General features: G+C 47.9%; 1 protein-coding gene across 1 annotated transcript; it reads right to left on the reverse strand.

Moving 5' to 3' along the window:
* Positions 1-910: 910 nt before the first annotated feature.
* Positions 911-19,023, reverse strand: pcif1 (phosphorylated CTD interacting factor 1). The gene is made up of 16 exons (XM_071512293.1): positions 18,466-19,023; positions 16,415-16,570; positions 15,678-15,802; positions 15,042-15,167; positions 14,820-14,953; positions 14,335-14,489; positions 12,910-13,057; positions 12,652-12,735; positions 12,444-12,543; positions 10,018-10,177; positions 9,657-9,844; positions 8,559-8,645; positions 8,285-8,469; positions 8,057-8,150; positions 7,671-7,846; positions 911-1,312 (listed from the first exon to the last, which is right to left on the reverse strand). Exons 2-16 carry the CDS (start codon positions 16,536-16,538, stop codon positions 976-978), a joined length of 2,223 nt encoding a protein of 740 aa, XP_071368394.1. The 5' UTR covers positions 16,539-16,570; positions 18,466-19,023; the 3' UTR covers positions 911-975.
* Between the last annotated feature and the right edge of the window lie 1,101 nt (positions 19,024-20,124).

Here is a 20,124-nt window from a genome sequence, read left to right on the forward strand (position 1 = left end):
TTTCCTCTGAGGAAACTTCACCGGTCTGAACTGCAGCAGTCAACATGTGCAGCTCTGACATGTGGATTCTACCACAGTCCAACTCAGCTAACAGACAGAGCCAATCAGAGAAAGTCCAAAAATCCAATTAGAAACTATAGCTGCCTAATCAACCAATCACCAACCCTTCTCAGTTTGAGGACCAATCAAAAGTTAATGAGGCCACTAACCTCCAAATCCTTAGATCTGTTTAAAATAATAATAATGATAATGAATGAAAAAGGTTATTGCTGTAGCTTCTACTGAGTCATGTTTAGCTGCTTCAAACTACATTTTGCTGCTTAGTAATACACATAACTCTTATTGGCTGGTGCTGTGTGTTGCCTAGCAACATTAGCAACAAAACATAGTTCCAGGAAGTTAAACCTGAATCACTGGAGGCTTAAAAAAAGCTCCACATGCCTCAACATCAAAGCTTCAACCAATCAGAAGAACTGATGCACCTGGAGACGAACCAGCAAGCAGAACCAGAAACCTGACAGCAGAAAGCAACAGAATACAGTAGAAGCCAGTAGAATGCAACAGAACACAGTAGAAGCCAGTAGAATGCAACAGAACACAGTAGAAGCCAGTAGAAACCGGACGCTCCGGTCTGCCCCCTGCTGGCAGATCGGCACGGTGGAACATGTAGACGGGCGGAGGTTGTGCTACCGGTGCTGGTGAGGGACAATCCAAACACAAAGCCTGGCATGTAAACACAAGTGATGGAGGACTGCAGCAGAACAGTGAGGAGCTGACAGAACCACCTTAAATGCTTCAACAGTTCTCTACAGAACGCAGCAGCATGGAGACAGAAGCTCCCCCCCCTCTACACAGCAGACATCAGAAGCTCCGCCCCCTCTACACAGCAGACATCAGAAGCTCCTCCCCCTCTACACAGCAGACATCAGAAGCTCCGCCCCCTCTACACAGCAGACATCAGAAGCTCCGCCCCCTCTACACGGCAGACATCTTGTCTCTCGGACTGCTGCTGCTGCTGCTGCTGCTGCTGCTGCTGTTGTTATTGTTGTTGTTGTTGTTGTTGTTGTCGTGGCTACCGGGCGACTCCTCGCTCTGCGTCCTCTCGGCCGTTTTGGAGGCGGAGTCTCTGTCTCCCGTGGCGACGGGGGCGGGGCCAGGAGAGGAAAGGGAGGAGGCGCGGGAGGAGGAGGCGCGGTACGCCGCCATCAGCTCGGCCAGCCGCTCCGGCGTCGGCGCCCACTTAGAGAACCCAGCATCGTTCTGCAGGAAGAGTACTGCAGTACCATGGACCGCCTTGTAGTACATGTCCTCCCTGCAGGCAGAGAAGTACTGCGTCAGTGTAGTATTACAGTGTGTAGTACAGTGTGTACTACAGTGCAGTACAGTGTAGCAACGTGCAGTATAGTGTAGTACAGTGGTATAGTGCAGTACAGTGTAGTACATTGTAGTACAGTGCAGTATAGTGTAGTACTGTGGTATAGTGTAGTACAGTGTAGTATAGTGTAGTATAGTGCAGTTCAGTGTAGTACAGTGCAGTATAGTGTAGTACTGTGGTATAGTGTAGTCCAGTGCAGTACAGCAGAGTACAGTGTAGTACAGTGCAGTACAGTGTAGTACAGTGTAGTACAGTGTAGTATAGTGCAGTACAGTGCAGTACAGTGTAGTACTGTGGTATAGTGTAGTCCAGTGCAGTACAGTGCAGTACAGCAGAGTACAGTGTAGTACAGTGCAGTACAGCACAGTACAGCGTAGTACAGCGCAGTACAGTGTAGTATAGTGCAGTACAGTGCAGTACAGTGTAGTACTGTGGTATAGTGTAGTCCAGTGCAGTACAGCAGAGTACAGTGTAGTACAGTGCAGTACAGCACAGTACAGTGTAGTACAGCGCAGTACAGCACAGTACAGCGTAGTACAGCGCAGTACAGTGTAGTATAGTGCAGTACAGTGCAGTACAGCACAGTACAGTGTGGTACAGTGCAGTACAGTGCAGTACAGTGCAGTAACAAGCTCGGATCTAGGACATAGGAAACAGCAGTCGGTCAGTAAGAGTTTAATAATACATGACATTTATATAGCGCTTTTCTCTGTGCTCAAAGACGCTTTATAAACACAGGATAAAACAAATTTAATAGAGATATATAAAAGATAGAAATAGATGAGAAAAGAACGTATACATAGGGAGGAACGGGGGAGGGGGGAGGAGAAGAAGATTAGAGGTCAAAAGCAAGAGTGAATAGGTGGGTTTTGAGGGCTTTTTTGAAAGATGACAGAGTGTTGGCCTTTCGGATGTGGCTGGGGAGGGCGTTCCAGAGGGGGGGGGGGGGGGGGGGGGGTCAGAGAGGTAGGGGGGGGCAGGTTGTTGATGGCTTTGAAGGTGGTGAGTAATATTTTGAAGTGAATCCTGTATTTGATCGGGAGCCAGTGGAGGTCATGGAGGACAGGGGTGATGTGATCCGTGCGGCGGGTGGAGGTGAGCAAGCGGGCAGCAGAGTTTTGGACATATTGGAGTTTATTGAGGACGTTGTTTGATGAGCCATATAGGATGCTGATGCAGTAGTCGAGCCTGGATGTTATGAATGCATGTATGAGTGTTTCAGCGGCGGAGAAGGATAGAGAGGGTCGGAGATTTGGTTTACATGAGGTAGGAATGAGAGGGTGGGGTCGAGGATGATTCCAAGGTTGCGGACGTGAGTGGAGGGGGTGACAATGGAGCCATCGATGTTGAGTGAGAAATCCTGGGTGGAGCGGGTGAGGGAGTTAGGGCCGATGATGAGGACTTCAGACTTGTTGCAGTTGAGTTTCAGGAAGTTCTTTTGCATCCATGTTTTGATGTCAGTGAGGCAGGTGGTGAGGGTAGAATGGGTGGCTACGGAAATGGTCTTGGTGGAGAGGTAGAGCTGAGTGTCGTCTGCATAGCAATGAAACTGGAGGCCATGATGGCGGAGGATCTGTCCAAGTGGTAGGATGTAGAGGATGAAGAGCAGCAATCTTTGTTTCTGGGTTAGATTTGGACTTAGGCTGTTGTCAGGCTTTGTTGTGGCTGAGCACTTCCTGGTTTCACTCTCTGAGTTTCGATAGGTGGGTCAGCAGACGCGGGTCACGCCCTCTATCTGTTGCTTTGTTGTGGAAATCTGAAAGGGGCGGGTCCAGCCCTGCTAACGAGCTGTGAATGGGCACAGCTGTGGCATTTCCTGGTATTTAAACAAGTAAGCTGCGCTGTAGCGTCAGCGGAAGCGTCAGCCCTTGTATGGCAGCCCTTCTTGTGTGAAGAGCTAATTGGGTAAAGACCTCCGAGTCTACCTGTGCGAGTCCTAATTGGGTAAAGACCTCCGAGTCTACCTGTGCGAGTCCTAATTGGGTAAAGACCTCCGAGTCTACCTGTGCGAGTCCTAATTGGGTAAAGACCTCCGAGTCTACCTGTGCGAGTCCACTGAGCAAGGACACAGATAAGCTACTCTTATTTTACTCTCTTGGCCTCCCTTCTCACTCACCATGTGCTATCAATATATCACTGTCATCCACGGCAACCGAAAAAAAATGCATCAGTCATAAAAGACAGCGCAATCCCGAGAACCACTACTCTCTCAAGAAAGCCTCAGCTACCTCCACCGCTTTTTCCTTTGGCTTATGGAATTGTCAGTCCGCTGTAAATAAAACAGAATTTATCCAAGCACTTGCAAACCTATCCGACATTCAGGTCCTAGCCCTGACCGAAACCTGGATCTGTCCAGAGAACACAGCCACACCAGCTGCGCTTTCAGCTGACTCTTCCTCCCACACACCCCGTTCTGTTGGGCTGGAGGTGGCACAGGGGCCCTTATTTCCAAAGACTGGAAATTCACTAAACTTTCTCCTCTAAGCAATAACTCATCCTTTGAATACCATGCAATCATGGTTACCACTCCAAACTATTTGTGGTCTTCATATATCGCCCACCAGGGCTACTGGGGAACTTCGTTGTTGAACTGGACATGCTACTCTCAGCCATTCCTGAAGATGGCACCCCACTGATTGTCATGGGGGACATGAATATCTATCTTGACAAACCCCAAACGGCTGACTTCCTTTCACTTCTGTCCTCATTTGACCTCAAACTGGTCTCCACCGCTCCCACACACAAAGCGGGCAATACACTCGATCTGATTTTGACTCGAAACTGTTCCACGGCAAATCTGACTGTCACTCCCCTACATCTGTCAGACCACTTCTTTGTTCAATTCATGGTTTCCTTGCCGGAACATCCTCACGTTCTGCCGCAAATGGTCTCCTTCAGACGGAACCTCCGGTCCCTCACACCGGCTCGGCTCTCCGATGAGGTCACGGCTACCATGCCCCCTCATAAAGAGTTCTCCTCACTCCATGTCAATGAGGCTACAGACACAGTCTGCTCCTCACTAGCCGTCTCTCTAGACAATCTCTGCCCACTCTCATCCAAACCTGCTCGTAAAACCCCCACTAGCCCATGGCTCACCGGTGTCATCAGAGAGCAACGGGCGGGGCTCAGAGCAGCTGAGAGAAAATGGCGCAAATCCAGTGATCCCACTGACCTCACTGACTATCAAACTCTCTTATCGGCATTCTCCTCCCATCTAAAAAGTGCCAAGACCACTTACTATCAGGATAAAATCAGCAGCGCCAAGGACGCTCGGAAATAATTTTCAGCTTTTAATTCACTCCTCAACCCTCCACCACCTCCACCCTCAAGTTTGCTCACGGCTGACCTCTTTGCATCCTTCTTTACTGATAAGGTTTCTACCATCAGTGATCAGTTCTCTGAGCCTGACCAACTCAGTCTGCTGCCACCAGCTAACAGGACCTCACTCCTGTCTTTTTCCCATCTCACTGAGGAGCAAGTCTCCAAACTTCTGCTTGACTCTCGTCCCACTACCTGTCCATTGGACCCCATACCCTCCAACCTCCTGCAGGCCATCTCTCCCACACTTATCCCTGCAGTCACGCACATCATCAGCTCCTCACTCTCAGCGGGTGTGTTCCCCACTGCTTTTAAGCAAGCCCGGGTTACCCCGCTACTAAAGAAACCTACACTCAGCCCATCTCAGGTTGATAATTACAGGCCGGTTTCACTCCTCACCTTCCTTTCCAAAACACTTGAGCGCACAGTCTTTAATCAAGTCTCTGAATTCCTGTCTGAGAACCGCCTGTATGATCCCAACCAGTCTGGCTTCAAACGCGGACACTCTACCGAGACTGCGCTCTTGTCTGTAGTGGAAACACTGCGATCAGCTGGAGCTGCCGGTCAGTCCTCTGTCCTACTGCTACTTGACCTATCAGCCGCCTTTGACACGGTGAACCACCAAATCCTCCTCTCCACACTCGCTGAGCTCGGCTTCTCAGGATCCGCTCTCTGCTGGTTTGAGTCCTGCCTCTCAGGGAGATCCTTCAGAGGGTCTTGGAGAGGGGAAGTGTCTAAATCCCACTGCTCTTCCACAGAGGAACCTCAAGGGTCAGTGCTTGGACCCCTTCTCTTTTCATTATACACCACCTCACTGGGTGCAGTGATCCGCTCACATGGCTTCTCATACCGTTCATATGCTGACGATACCCAGCTCCTTCTATCGTTCCCGCCAGACGACCCCACAGTCTCTGCACGGATATCGGCACGCCTCGCCGATATCTGGGCTTGGATGAAGGAACGCCACCTTCAGCTTCACCTGTCAAAGACTGAGCTCCTTGTCATCCCAGCCAGTCCTTCTGTACAACAACAGATCAGTATCCAGCTCCAATCAGCTCAGCTCATTCCCACAAAGTCTGCCAGAAACTTGGGTGTCATGATTGATGACCAACTAACCTTCAAGGAGCATGTGGCTTCTGTTGCTCGGTCATGTGGATTTGCTCTGTACAATAACAGGAAGATCAGACCCTACCTGTCTGAGCATGCAGCTCAACTCCTGGTTCAGGCTCTTGTAATATCACGCCTTGACTCCTGCAGCTCCTTCCTGGCAGGGCTCCCGGCATGTAGCTCAAACCTCTACAGATGATCCAGAACAGACGGAGCGTCTGGTCTTCAACCAGCCCAAAAGAGCACATGTCACTCCGCTGTTCATCTCCCTCCTCTGGCTCCCAGTTGCTGCCCGCATCAAGTTCAAGTCCTTGATGCTCGCCTACAAAACAATAACCAAAATGGCTCCGACCGACCTGAACTCCCTCATTCAGGTCTACGCTCCCTCCCGCTCACTACGCTCTGCCATGGAGCGGCGCCTGGTGCTGCCACCACAGCAAGGCCCTAAGTCTCTAGCCAGACTCTTCTCTTCTGTGGTTCCTCGGTGGTGGAACGAGTTGCCAAACTCCATTCGATCCGCAGAGTCCCTCTCAATCCTTAAGAAAAGGTTCAAGACCCAGCTCTTTAGCGAATACCTTCTCACCTAATGGCCCGGGTAACCAAAAAAAAAAGTAAAAAAAAAATGTTTTGCTTCTATGCACTCTATGCATTGCCTCATAGCACTGCCTCATAGCACCTCTGTCCTGTTGGAGCAGATCTTAGCTTTATAGCTCTTACTCTCGTTGTTCTCTCCTAACTAGAACCTTGCTTGTGTTGTATGAAAATCTCATGTGTAAGTCGCTTTGGATAAAAGCGTCTGCCAAATGTGAAATTGTAATTGTACAGTGTAGTAAAGTGCAGTTCAGTGTAGTACAGTGTAGTACAGCACAGTACAGCACAGTACAGTGTAGTACAGTGCAGTCCAGTGTAGTACAGCACAGTGCAGTGTAGTGCAGTACAGCACAGTACAGTGCAGTACAGTGTCAGTGTAGTACAGCACAGTATAGTGCAGTACAGTGTAGTACAGTGCAGTATAGTGTAGTACAGTGCAGTATAGTGTAGTACAGTGCAGTATAGTGTAGTACAGTGTAGTACAGTGTAGTACAGTGCAGTATAGTGTAGTACAGTGCAGTATAGTTTAGTACAGTGTAGTACAGTGTAGTACAGCACAGTACAGTGCAGTACAGTACAGTGTAGTACAGTGCAGTATAGTTTAGTACAGTGCAGTACAGTGTAGTACAGCACAGTACAGTGCAGTACAGTGTAGTGCAGTACAGTGCAGTACAGTGTAGTGCAGTACAGTGCAGTACAGTGTAGTGCAGTACAGTGCAGTACAGTGCAGTACAGTGTAGTACAGTGCAGTATAGTGTAGTACAGTGCAGTACAGTGTAGTACAGTGCAGTACAGTGCAGTACAGTGTAGTACAGTGCAGTATAGTTTAGTACAGCGCAGTACAGTGCAGTACAGTGTAGTACAGTGCAGTATAGTGTAGTACAGTGTAGTACAGTGCAGTACAGTGTAGTATAGTGCAGTACAGTGTAGTACAGCGCAGTACAGTGTAGTATAGTGCAGTACAGTGTAGTACAGTGTAGTATAGTGCAGTACAGTGTAGTACAGTGTAGTACAGTGCAGTATAGTGCAGTACAGTGTAATACAGTGCAGTACAGTGTAGTATAGTGCAGTACAGTGTAGTACAGTGCAGTACAGTGTAGTACAGTGCAGTACAGTGTAGTATAGTGCAGTACAGTGTAGTATATTGCAGTACAGTGTAGTACAGTGCAGTACAGTGTAGTACAGTGCAGTACAGTGTAGTACAGTGCAGTACAGTGTAGTATAGTGCAGTACAGTGTAATATAGTGCAGTACAGTGTAATACAGTGCAGTATTTGTACCTCTTACAGAGGTGCTGACTCCCGGAGCGATACTCGTGTTCGTAGGCCGGCACGTTGAGCTGGTGCCGCAGGAAGCGGCTGGCCTCCATGCGGCTGAGCGCCGGGGTCACGGGGTCACGCCACTCCGGGACAAACACCATGAAGGACAGCGGCTCATTGGACCGCTGCAGAAGGTCCTGACACACACACACACACACACACAGTTTGTACATGTGTATAATGGCTTAGTATAATGACTCACTTCTGATTGGCTGAGGGGGAAATCTGACAATGTATACTGACAGTGTGTACTGACAGGTACAGTCTGATTCAGTCTGATTCAGACCGGTCCAGTCTGGTTCAGACCGGTCCAGTCTGGTTCAGACCGGTCCAGACTGCCGCCTCACCTCGAAGTGCGTCACCATGGCGTCCATCAGCTCTTCAGAGAACGGAGGATTGGCTTCAAACGATCCGCTGACCGGACAGAAACTCAGGAACGGACTGATGGAGACAAACCGATTTACTAATGCATAGTAATACTAATACACATTAGTATTTAGTATTTACCAATACTAATATATATACACACTAATACATACTAGTATATACCGGTACCAGCAGGCGGACCGACTCACCCTCTGGACCCGAAGAAGCCGTCGATGTCGGGGAAGGCGGAGCAGAACTGTTTGAAGTAGCAGTTGAGCGGCGAAGCGAAACATTCGAAGGAAACGCCGAACTGTCGGTTCAACGCCTCGAACACCGAGACGGGGAGCGCCCCCTGCAGGCCGCTGCCCTCATTCACCCCGCCGCCAAACATCGCCTGCACACACACACACACACACACACCTGTTAACACACTGACGCACTACACACAGACGGGTCAGACAGACGGGTCAGACAGACAGGTACCTGGTATCTCTTCAGGAGGCACCAGACTCTGGACAGGAACTTCTCAAAGCGAGGATCGTCTATACAGCTGTACCGATACAGCAACTCCTACACAGACAGACAGGCAGAGAGAGAGAGACAGACAGAGGCAGACAGACGGGCAGAGAGAGAGACAGACAGAGAGAGGCCGACAGTCAGTCATATGTAGCTATGGCAACATGATGGAGAGAGAGAGACAGGCTCAGCGCAGTAGACTCAGTCTGATTCACTCCAAGTGAATAAAAACCAGACAGACCTGAACAGACATCAGAAAAACCTTCATGGACCAACAAGCAGCTGGAAAACCCAGATGACCCCTGACCCCTGACCCCTGACCCCTGCTCCATCCATCAAGACAACACAGAAGACAGAACAGTGAGACAGTTTTTCAGCCTGGGAATCATATCGTCCAACAGTCCCTTTAAACAAAAATAATCCAGCACAGGTTTTTCACCATCCGGTCAACAAGAATACATACACAGAAAAACAAAGCCCAGTTAATAGTTCAGTTCATCCCAGCAAAATAATCCAGAACGGGATTTCCTACACTCCACACAAAAACAAATATCTGTATATCAAAAACAAAACAGTTCCTGTGGGTTCCAATAAACTCATAACAGCCGGACAGACAGAGCCAGACTACTGACAGACCGGCAGAACAGACACAGACAGTCAGTGCTGTGATCTGTCCCGGGACAGTCAGTGCTGTCGGGAGAGGAGGCGGGGCCAAGAGAGAACGCAAGAAGATTTCTAAAGGGCAACATGGCTGAAAAAGTCTTCATGCACACCTGGACAGGTCCAGACCTCAGGACCAGGACAGACAGCAGGACCAGGTATAGTAGCAGTAGTTAGACTACTAGTATTGGACAGTAGCACTAGTATTAGTAGTACTAACCAGTTTACTGCAGTTACCATCTTCCCTCTGACAGTAGTAGTAGTAGTAGCAGTACTGCAGTAACAGTAGTACTGCAGTAACAGTAGTACAGTAGTACAGTAGTAGTACAGTAGTAGTACAGTAGTAGTACAGTAGTACAGTAGTACAGTAGTAGTACAGTAGTACAGTAGTACAGTAGTACTAACCAGTTTACTGAAGTGTCCTCGGTTCACCTTCACCATCTCCCCTCTGAAGCGCAGGCAGGCCGCCTCGTTCTCAAAGTGAAGCTCGACTCGAGGCTGGGGGGGGGAGGGGGGGGCGGAGGGGAGGAGCAGCCGCACCGGGTAACAATACACCAACCGCTGCTGCTCCGGGGGCGGGGCCACGGCGGGCTCTGACACACACACACACACATTTGGAGACAAAATTTGTGAACTTTGCATTGTTGCATCTGTTGACCATGAAACCTTAGTATGACTGTGTGTGTGTGTGTGTGTGTGTGTGTGTGTGTGTGTGTGTGTGTGTGTGTGTGTGTGTGTGTGTGTGTGTGTGTGTGTGTGTGTGTACCTGCGGGCCGGTCCTGCAGCAGGCCCAGGTGAGCGTGGCGGAGCCTCCGGCTGTACTCGGCTGAGATGTGAAAGATCTTAGAACAGATTCCCTCCACAGAGTCTTTAGCCACCGCCGCCACATGAGGACCACACTGCTGCCGCAGGTGCTCCAGACGGTCCTACACACACACACACACACACACACACACACACACACACACACACACACACACACACACACACACAGTAAAACCAATGAGTCAAACCCAGAAAGTGATTAAAGACATGAACACACACTGCAGTCACACTCAGCTTCATGGCTGCTCACTGTGTGATGACTCTTCATTCAGCTGCTACCTGTTTCTTTAACATGACGAGTAGAGCTGGAGCGTGTGCAGCTTCATGTCACAGCATGGGATCACATGACCTGGAAGTCTCTAATATTTCCTATTTCACTTTTGTGTTGTTTTTTATTCAGACTCTTTTAGTTTGGCTGCAGTATTCGTTTTAGTTTAGCTGCTTGTAGCATTTCCAACTTTTGTCCTGTTCAGTACAGGAGCGATGAAGGAGAAATAAATGCGCTTGGTTCTTCTAAGCCAGTGATTCTCAACCTTTTTCATATCATGGACCCCTAATTTAAGCCACGGATCCCCAGCTGATGACGTTCTGTCGCTCGGATGCAAATCTGAGAATATTTTTATTGTTAGATATGATTATGTCCAGAATTCCAAGACTATCTGTAGAGGGAGAGGTAGAGAGATAACAGAGACACTATGATCAAAACAGTCATTCTTCCACATTCTCTAATTGAGTTCACTTCTTGTAAATGAGATAATAGTGAAGTTTAACAATTCATCAGTTTGCTGGGGACCCCCTGGAACCCCCTCAAGTACTCCTGGTGGTCCCCGGACCCCAGGTTGAGAACCACTGTTCTAAGCTACAGGCAAGGTGATTGAGTCTACACGGTTCTCACTCTGTTGTCCACTGTCATGAGCGCCGGCTGCCCTCTAGTGCTGCTGGGTAAACATGACATCATTCACAACAGAGTGAAGGACAATCATCCTGGAGCCACAGAACTAGAACAGATAGAACAGTCATTCCTATGTTCCCCAGATGTATATGGCACATAATGGGAACATGACAAAGGGTCCTATGTTCCCTAGTTCTACATATGTGCTCTCCCACAGGGTAAAATCTGACCCACAGAGAACATTGGTTTTTAATAGTATGGCATGCAGCAATAAAACACTCTGCGTAGTTTTGTGGATCAAACCCAAACAAGAGTTTGAAAATCTTCAAAGTCAAATAAAATGATAACCATTGGTTTTGTTGTGTTGATATAGCTGTTTTGAAGCCTTGTTCCAATAAAAAAACTGGATAATATTTATGAAATATTTTAACTTGAAACGGGTCAAATTTGACCCGAACACAATAGGAGGGTTAATGTGTGTTAACAGGATATTGAACTGGGGAACTTAGGACCCTGGGAACATAGATACGCTCCATTCAAATTAGCGTTCCTGGACGGTCTGAGCGGCGGCCATCTTGCTGTGACCAGTTGGACTAGCTTCTGTATAAAGCGACTCGCAGCAAGTCACTGAGCTGAGAGGTTTTACAGCAAGAACCAAAGCAGCTTCTCTGTCTCCTTGCTGCCATGGATTGCTAACATGCTAATGCTAACATGCTAATGTTGACTAGAAGAGCTAGAGAGAGAAGTCCAGTCTGTGATGAAGCTACGTTAGCCTCGTCGCTAACGTTAGCTTCCAGTTGAGTTCTGACAGTTTGCTAACAGACTCATCTGCTCAGTTCTCACAGTGAGACAGACTGTACAGCCTTAATGTGTTGTCGCCATAGCAACCGACACTTAAAATTCCATAGTCACCATTTTATGCTGAACTAGGCAAATTAGCATGACAAACAGTGGAAGAACCGTTCTGTCCATTCTAGTTCTGTGTGGAGCCAACTCACTCGTTCTGTTCTCCTTCATCATTCCCCGTTCTTCCCTCTCAGCCGGCAGAACGGCCGACTGAAGAACCAGCCGAACAAATCTCAGATCTTTCCACCGAACGACTAAAGAACCGAACTTCATAAGAGACAAACTGCTTCAGCTTTCTGCTGCTTCAGCTTCAAGGTGTTCTTTGTGTTTTACTAGTTGGAACGCCCACATCCAAAATCACGGGTCAGAGGTCAGGGGTCAGTGTGTGGGGTCAGGGGTCAGTGTGTGGGGTCAGGGGTCAGTGTGTGGGGTCAGGGGTCAGTGTGTGGGGTCAGTGGTCAGTGTGTGGGGTCAGGGGTCAGTGTGTGGGGTCAGGGGTCAGTGTGTGGGGTCAGGGGTCAGTGTGTGGGGTCAGGGGTCAGTGTGTGGGGTCAGGGGTCAGTGTGTGGGGTCAGGGGTCAGTGTGTGGGGTCAGGGGTCAGTGTGTGGGGTCAGGGGTCGAAGGTCACCATGTAGTCCTCCTTGCTGGCGGAGTGGTCTCGGCGGAGCCAGCTCATGGTGTCTTCAGCGTTCCACTTCACCACCTTCCTGCTCTCTGGACTCGCATTCCTACAGGGGTCAGAGGTCAGAGGTCAGTATCTGACCTTGGCAGAACGATCCTGAGATAAGCTCTGTGATTGGTTGTTGCGACTGCGTCTTAGCCAATAGGATTCCTACCTGGAGTCGATCATCTTCTTGGCAGCTTCAGCGTATTTAAACAGCAGCTTCCTGGCTTCCTCCTTATACTTAATACGAGACAACCTGGTGCGCACACACACACACACACACACACACACACACACACACACACACACACACCAAAAAATGTCATGACTTTTCAACATTGATGTAACTTCCAGTGGAATATGTTCACAGGTTTGATACCAGATGTGACTCCCTGAAGGTAGACAGACAGACAGACAGACAGACAGGTACCTGATGGGAATGTCGTTCATGACCTCTCTGAACATGGACGGGGAGATGACAGGGTCGCAGTCGCTAGGCAACAGGGGGTCAAGACCCTTGTCAATCACTTTCCTCTCCAAAAGCCAACGGTTAAAAGACTCTCTGGGTGGGTCGATACCTGAGCCACAGACAGACAGGCAGGCAAACAGACAGGCAGACAGACAGACAGGTTAAAATCAGTCTGAACAGCTGATCATTCAGTTTAGTGATCATCATCTAACCTTAACAGTGAAGGGTTACAGTGTAGTTCTGTTCGTTACAGTGTAGTTCTGTTGGTTACAGTGTAGTTTTGGTTGTTACGGTGTAGTTCTGTTGGTTAGGGTGTAGTTGGTTATGGTGTAGTTCTGTTGGTTAGGGTGTAGTTCTGTTGGTTAGGGTGTAGTTCTGTTGGTTAGGGTGTAGTTCTGTTGGTTATAGTGTAGTTCTGTTGGTTATGGTGTAGTTCTGTTGGTTAGGGTGTAGTTCTGTTGGTTAGGGTGTAGTTCTGTTGGTTAGGGTGTAGTTCTGTTGGTTATGGTGTAGTTCTGTTGGTTATGGTGTAGTTCTGTTGGTTAGGGTGTAGTTCTGTTGGTTAGGGTGTAGTTCTGTTGGTTAAGGTGTAGTTGGTTATAGTGTAGTTCTGTTGGTTAGGGTGTAGTTCTGTTGGTTAAGGTGTAGTTCTGTTGGTTAAGGTGTAGTTCTGTTGGTTAAGGTGTAGTTCTGTTGGTTATAGTGTAGTTCTGTTGGTTATGGTGTAGTTCTGTTGGTTATAGTGTAGTTCTGTTGGTTACGGTGTAGTTCTGTTGGTTATAGTGTAGTTCTGTTGGTTACGGTGTAGTTCTGTTGGTTAAGGTGTATCTGGTTATAGTGTAGTTCTGTTGGTTACGGTGTAGTTCTGTTGGTTATAGTGTAGTTCTGTTGGTTACGGTGTAGTTCTGTTGGTTAGGGTGTAGTTCTGTTGGTTACAGTGTATTTGGTTATAGTGTAGTTCTTTTGGTTACAGTGTACTTCTGTTGGTTACGGTGTAGTTCTGTTGGTTACGGTGTAGTTCTGTTGGTTAGGGTGTAGTTCTGTTGGTTATAGTGTAGTTCTGTTGGTTAGGGTGTAGTTCTGTTGGTTATAGTGTAGTTCTGTTGGTTATAGTGTAGTTCTGTTGGTTAGGGTGTAGTTGGTTATAGTGTAGTTTTGGTTGGTTAAGCTTTAGTTGGTTATAGTGTAGTTCTGTTGGTTAGGGTATAGTTCTGGTTGGTTACAGTGTAGTTGGTTGTAGTGTAGTTTTGGTTGGTTACGGTGTTGTTCTGGTTGGTTGTGGTGTAGTTCTGGTTGGTTACGGTGTAGTTTTGGTTGTTACAATGTAGTTCTGTTGGTTATGGCATGGGTCTAATTAGGTTCAGGTTAATCTATGTGTAAACGTACCTTCTCTCTGGTAACAGAGTTCGTGGTAGTGTTGGCGTAGTTTGGTGACCAGCTGAGCTCTCTGTAGTTCTATTTCAGGGTGGGGGGGCAGGTGGTTAGCGGGGGGGCGCTCTCTGATCACAGCGTTGGTCTGGACGTCCAGATCCCAGTAGATACTGAACACATCAACTCTTTCAGAACACGGCTTCTTCTCTTGAACGTTTCACTTTATTTTCCCTCTTAAGCTAAATCTTTAAATCAGTAAATTCTAATTTCAGTAAAACAACTTTGATCCCAGTCAGCTTCTAATGTTAACTCCACCACACACTAAAACTGGAGATGCTAACAGGAAGGGCTATGCTAACAACAAGAAATGCTAACAGGAAGGGCTATGCTAACAAGAGATGCTAACAGGAAGGGCTATGCTAACAACAAGAGATGCTAACAGGGAGGGCTATGCTAACAACAAGAGATGCTAACAGGAAGGGGCTGGTCTTAGTACTCACACAGCCGGTCTGTAGGGTGCGGGGGCGGGGCTAGGAGTTGTGGGTGTTGCGGATTGGCTCTGTTTGTCCTCTGGGGCGGAGCTCCAGGGTTTGATGCCTGGGGTGCTGGGAGAGATGGGAGTGGTGGGCTCGACCTGGACAACAACAAACAAACAAACAAGCCAGATTATATGACTGCTGACCCGTGGTGTGGGTCTCTTATTTAACCAGCTGATGTTTTACCTTGGGTCGTTTGAAGCTGTTAGGCCCCGCCCCCTGCTCCTCAGATACCCGCCTCTTCCTCTGGCCATTGCCAAGGTTACTGTCTCCTCCCTCTGCTGGAGCCGCATTCAGACCTAAAGGGTCAGACTGAAGACAGAGAGACAGACAGGCAGACAGAGAGACAGACAGGCAGACAGAGAGACAGAGAGACAGGCAGACAGAGAGACAGAGACACAGGCAGACAGAGAGACAGACAGACAGGCAGACAGAGAGACAGACAGGCAGACAGAGACAGAGAGACAGGCAGACAGAGAGACAGAGACACAGACAGACAGAGAGACAGACAGAGAGACAGACAGGCAGACAGAGAGACAGACAGAGAGACAGACAGACAGGCAGACAGAGAGACAGAGAGACAGAGACACAGGCAGACAGAGAGACAGACAGACAGGCAGACAGAGAGACAGACAGGCAGATTCAGACAGTACACATGGCAGCAGCTTGTTGCTAACAGACAGTTACAGTCAGTACAGCTGGAGATAATCAACTAGCTGGAATCGAACTGGCTGTGGATGAAATAAACAAATAAATAATACATTTGTCATAATAATAATAATAATGATAATAATGATAACAACAATAATCAATCAGACTCACGATGACATCATGCTGGCCCAGAACAGGAACCTCCCACAGACTCTGGTTGGTGAAGCGGTTGAAGTAATACGGCCGGTTCTCTCTCTTAGACCAACACTTAGACCAGCCAGCCTGCACCAGCTCATCTGCAGACAGACAGGCAGACAGACAGGTCAGACAGACAGGCAGAGAGACAGACAGGTCAGACAGACAGGTCAGACAGACAAACAGACAGACGGGTCGAGAGACAGACAGGTCAGACAGACAGGTAGAGAGACAGACAGGTCAGACAGACAGACAGGTAGAGAGACAGACAGGTCAGACAGACAGGTAGAGAGACAGACAGGTCAGACAGACAGACAGGTAGAGAGACAGACAGGTCAGACAGACAGACAGACAGGTCAGACAGACAGGTAGAGAGACAGACAGACAGACAGGTCAGACAGACAGGTAGAGAGACAGACAGGTCAGACAGACAGGTCAGACAGACAGGCAGGCAGAGAGACAGACATGTCAGACAGACAGACTGCCAGCCTGTACTAGCTCATCTGCAGACAGACAGGCAGACAGACAGACAGGCAGAGAGACAGACAGGTCAGACAGACAGAGAGACAGACAGGTCCAACAGACAGACAGACAGGTAGAGAGACAGACAGGTCAGACAGACAGGTAGAGAGACAGACAGGTCAGACAGACAGACAGGTCAGACAGGTAGAGAGACAGACAGGTCAGACAGGTAGAGAGACAGACAGGTTTACCTGGTAGCTCCTGTGGTTTGGGGGTGGAAGGAGAAAGGGGCGGGGCCTGTGAGGAGGCAGAGCCAGAGGGAGACAGAGTCATGGCCGCCTCCCCCTTCACCGATCCCTGGCTGTCATTGGACATGGCAGCTGCTTGTCAGAATGACATCGACCTGTCTGGACAGGAAGAGGAATGTCACAGACAGGAAGAGGAACGTCACAGACAGGAAGAAGAAGATATTTCACCTTCCTCTCTGACTCTAGTTTTTAATCTGTCATCCCCGTGATCATTGTGCCGCTCCTTGTTTTCCAAACTACAATTCCCAATTCAGTGGCGAGTTAAGTGGGAACCAATCAGAGCCTCAGTACAGCTGAATGGAACAGTCTGGGCACAGTAGGTTGAAATGCATTCTGGGAAACATAGGAAGCCACTAGCTGAAGTATAAGTAGACGAGGCAGGGTGAGGAAAACTGGGAAAATTAATTCAGTATCAGTCATCTGTCAGGAACATGAATGGTGATATGAGCTCCATGTTATTCTGCTGTCAGGAACATGAATGGTGATATCAGCTCCATGTTATTCTGCTGTCAGGAACATGAATGGTGATATCAGCTCCATGTTATTCTGCTGTAGTAATCACTAATGAGACTCTTGACCATCACAGTTTCACAAGCTCTCCATCCAGATTATATTATTGTCACTTTGTAACGACATTTTTAAATTGTTGTTTACATTCTAGCAGCCAATGGCATCGCTGGAAAGATTTGAGTCTCAGAAATAAACAGAATTCTGCACAGTCAGACTTTGTTGTCACTGAACTTTTATTGATCACATCGTATCGTGTTGTATTGATCCTGAACTCAGATCACGTGTCGAGTCGTATCGGGAGATGAACAGATCATGACGTCACTAATAAATAACGGAATGCAAATAAATAAGTAAGTAAATAAAGGAATGGGGGCGGAGCTGGTTTGGCGGCATATTTAGAGACTATGAGAGCAGCCTGCTCTTCTCTCACACCAAACTCCATTCATAAGTCTGGCAGTTTGCTGCTGCCTTGCTCAGAGGCAAAGGGACAAACCTGCTGGAACACGGTGACACTTTTCAGGCATCAGAAGGTTTCCTGTCCCGTTCGGCTCTGAGCAACACGCCGAGCTGCCGAGAAAACAACGTTGATAGTTGATATTTGACTGAAACCTGTCTGTCTGTCTGTCTGTCTGTCTGCAGAGTGTTAACGGACCGCTGATGTAAATATGATATAATATCTTGCACCGTGTGATCGGGGTGAAAACAGCGGGCGGAGAGAAACGGACCGACGGTTTGAGTCCAAAACACTGAAAACCAGAAGAAAAAGAAAAAGAGTCTCGTCGGGCTCAGTTTCACATGACGGGATGTTTGGTTACAGCACAGTATGGAGAAATGTCATAATATTTACACACGGGCCTCGGTATTTATCACGGATATTATTCCGTGTTTGGAGGCGGGAGGTTAGCTCACAGCAGAACCGTTCAGCTGATATGGAAGCGGACAGCTGCAGAAATTAATATTAAGGAGCTTTTCTGTCACAGACGCAGAAACGAGCGCCATGGTGACACGCATGCGCCCGGAGGCCTTCCGAAACAAACACGGAGGAGGAGGAGGAGGAGGAGGAGAGGGGGACGGAGCTGCTGCACAACAAAGGCTCCGGGCGGCGCAGTGCCGAGCCCGGCCGGGCACACGGAGGGAAGCGGGGCAAACAGCGGGTTTGGACCGGGCCGAACCGGGCTACACTGACTTTAAAACACAGCCGCGGAGACGAGCTACCGTCACGATCCGCCATTTTGGGCAGCCCGAGTCTGCCGCCGGTCAGACGGACCGCGGTCAGACCGACAGCCGCGTTTAGGCGCCACTTCTCCTCAGACAAGATGGCGGACACGCCCCTGCCACAGCGCTGCGCGTCCTGCACACGATATTAGCTGTTTACTTTGAGCCCGGCCGCCCGGTGCACGAGCCGACCGGACCACCTGAAGCCCGAAACCTTCCGCCGCGGGTCGGTGGGCTCGGCGCGGCCCCGCGGAGCCTCCGTGCCTTACCTTGACCGGATTATGTGAGGAGAGCTGCGGGCTCGGTATGTTTCTCTCGGGTCCTCCTCTCCGCTCCCTCCCCGCCTGCTCAGACATCTTTACAGGGACCCGGGCTCACCTAGTGCGCAGGCGCCGCTGTTGCTCCACTTCCTGTTCAGATGTGTCCCGGCAGAGCCGCCATGTTGAGCGGGTAGAAAACAACGGGACCGGTAGAGTTTAGGTCGGTATACCGGCAGGTCCTGAAGAAATGCTTTAACGATGTAAAGCCAACAGGTAACGAGCTGGAGATTCAACAGTTCAGACCAAATAAACCCAGCTGGTCGCCTCAGAACAGAATCAGTCTTCTTTAGTCTTAAATTAAATCTCGGTGTGTTTTCATGCTTGTTTATTTCCTGACTTGCTTCTATTGTTTCTGCTGTTGACTTGATCTGCTTGTTTTTTACTCCTTTGAAAAACATTTTGTAATAACTGTGGAAAGATGCTGCAGAAATAAAAATATTATTCTTCTTATTCTGCTTGGCTGTTTATCCACACACACACACACCAAGGTTATTATTGTTAACGAAAAATAACAAAATCACGAAAACTAGGTGTGAAAAAACATTTTCGTTAACTGAAATAAAAATAAAAACGAGGCTTTACAAAGAAAACGATAACTAACTGAAACTGTATTGTGTGTTTACAAAACTAACTAAAATAAACTAAAATTATAGAGAAAATGTCTTTAGTTTTCGTCTTTGTCAATTTATTTCATACATAAGCCTAGTATTTTGAATTTTTGAATCTCACTCATGACAAATACCCCATATTACAAAAAAAGACTAAAACTAACACTGAAACTAATAAAAACTAAAACTAAGCATTTTCAAAAAATACAAAGTAGCAAACCCGCTTTAAAAACGAATTAAAACTAAACTGAAATTGAAAACAAAAAGTCAAAACGAAATAAAAATAAAAACTAATGAAAAATGCAAAACTATAATAACCTCGACACACACACACACACAGAGTTACCATAGTATCTCTGTAATGAAGCATGAAAACTGTAGAAAGTCACAGATGATTTCTCACAGCACAAAAATATGAAGTACAGAAAAACTCATTTTAACATCAGTTGTGTTGAGGCTTTAATCTGCCCAGGTGTTCCTGTGTGTTCTGTTCCTTCTGTTCTCTAATGAGAACCACAGGCTGCTGGTTCTGGTTCTGCTGCGACAAACAGCAGCCAGTAAACAGCAGCCAGTAAACAACAGCCAGTAAACAGCAGCCAGTAAACAACAGCCAGTAAACAACAGCCAGTAAACAACAGCCAGTAAACAACAGCCAGTAAACAGCAGCCAGTAAACAACAGCCAGTAAACAACAGCCAGTAAACAACAGCCAGTAAACAACAGCCAGTAAACAGCTGCTTCACTGACTCCTACATGTTTTGGCCATGATGATGATCATTTCACTGCCAGCTGTGGAAATGGTTATTTAAATTGATTGAAACAGTTGTGTTTACTGACTGACTGGTTTACTGGCTGGTTGGCTGTAAAACTGATGATTTAAAGCAGAGATTCTCAACCTTTTTCACATTCAGGACCCTAATTTAGTCCACATTGGAGCCACAGACCCCCATTTGATGAGATTTTGTCTCCCGGACCCAAATCTGAGAATATTTTATTGTTAG

The sequence above is a fragment of the Centroberyx affinis genome, unplaced genomic scaffold (assembly GCF_046629955.1).
Source record: "Centroberyx affinis isolate AG114_WGS23_722 - 3 ecotype Tasmania unplaced genomic scaffold, CSIRO-AGI_Caff_v1 ptg006218l_1, whole genome shotgun sequence".
Taxonomy (NCBI): domain Eukaryota; kingdom Metazoa; phylum Chordata; class Actinopteri; order Beryciformes; family Berycidae; genus Centroberyx; species Centroberyx affinis.

What these genes read in the sequence shown, in the direction of transcription:
- pcif1 (XM_071512293.1), bottom strand. Translation starts at nt 16,538, where the DNA reads ATGTCCAATGACAGCCAGGGATCGGTGAAGGGGGAGGCGGCCATGACT. An exon ending in TGGGCCAGCATGATGTCATC is followed by an intron (nt 15,168 to 15,677) that starts GTGAGTCTGATT and finishes CTCTGTCTTCAG; the next exon opens with TCTGACCCTTTAGGTCTGAA. An exon ending in CCATGGTGACGCACTTCGAG is followed by an intron (nt 7,847 to 8,056) that starts GTGAGGCGGCAG and finishes TGTGTGTGTCAG; the next exon opens with GACCTTCTGCAGCGGTCCAA.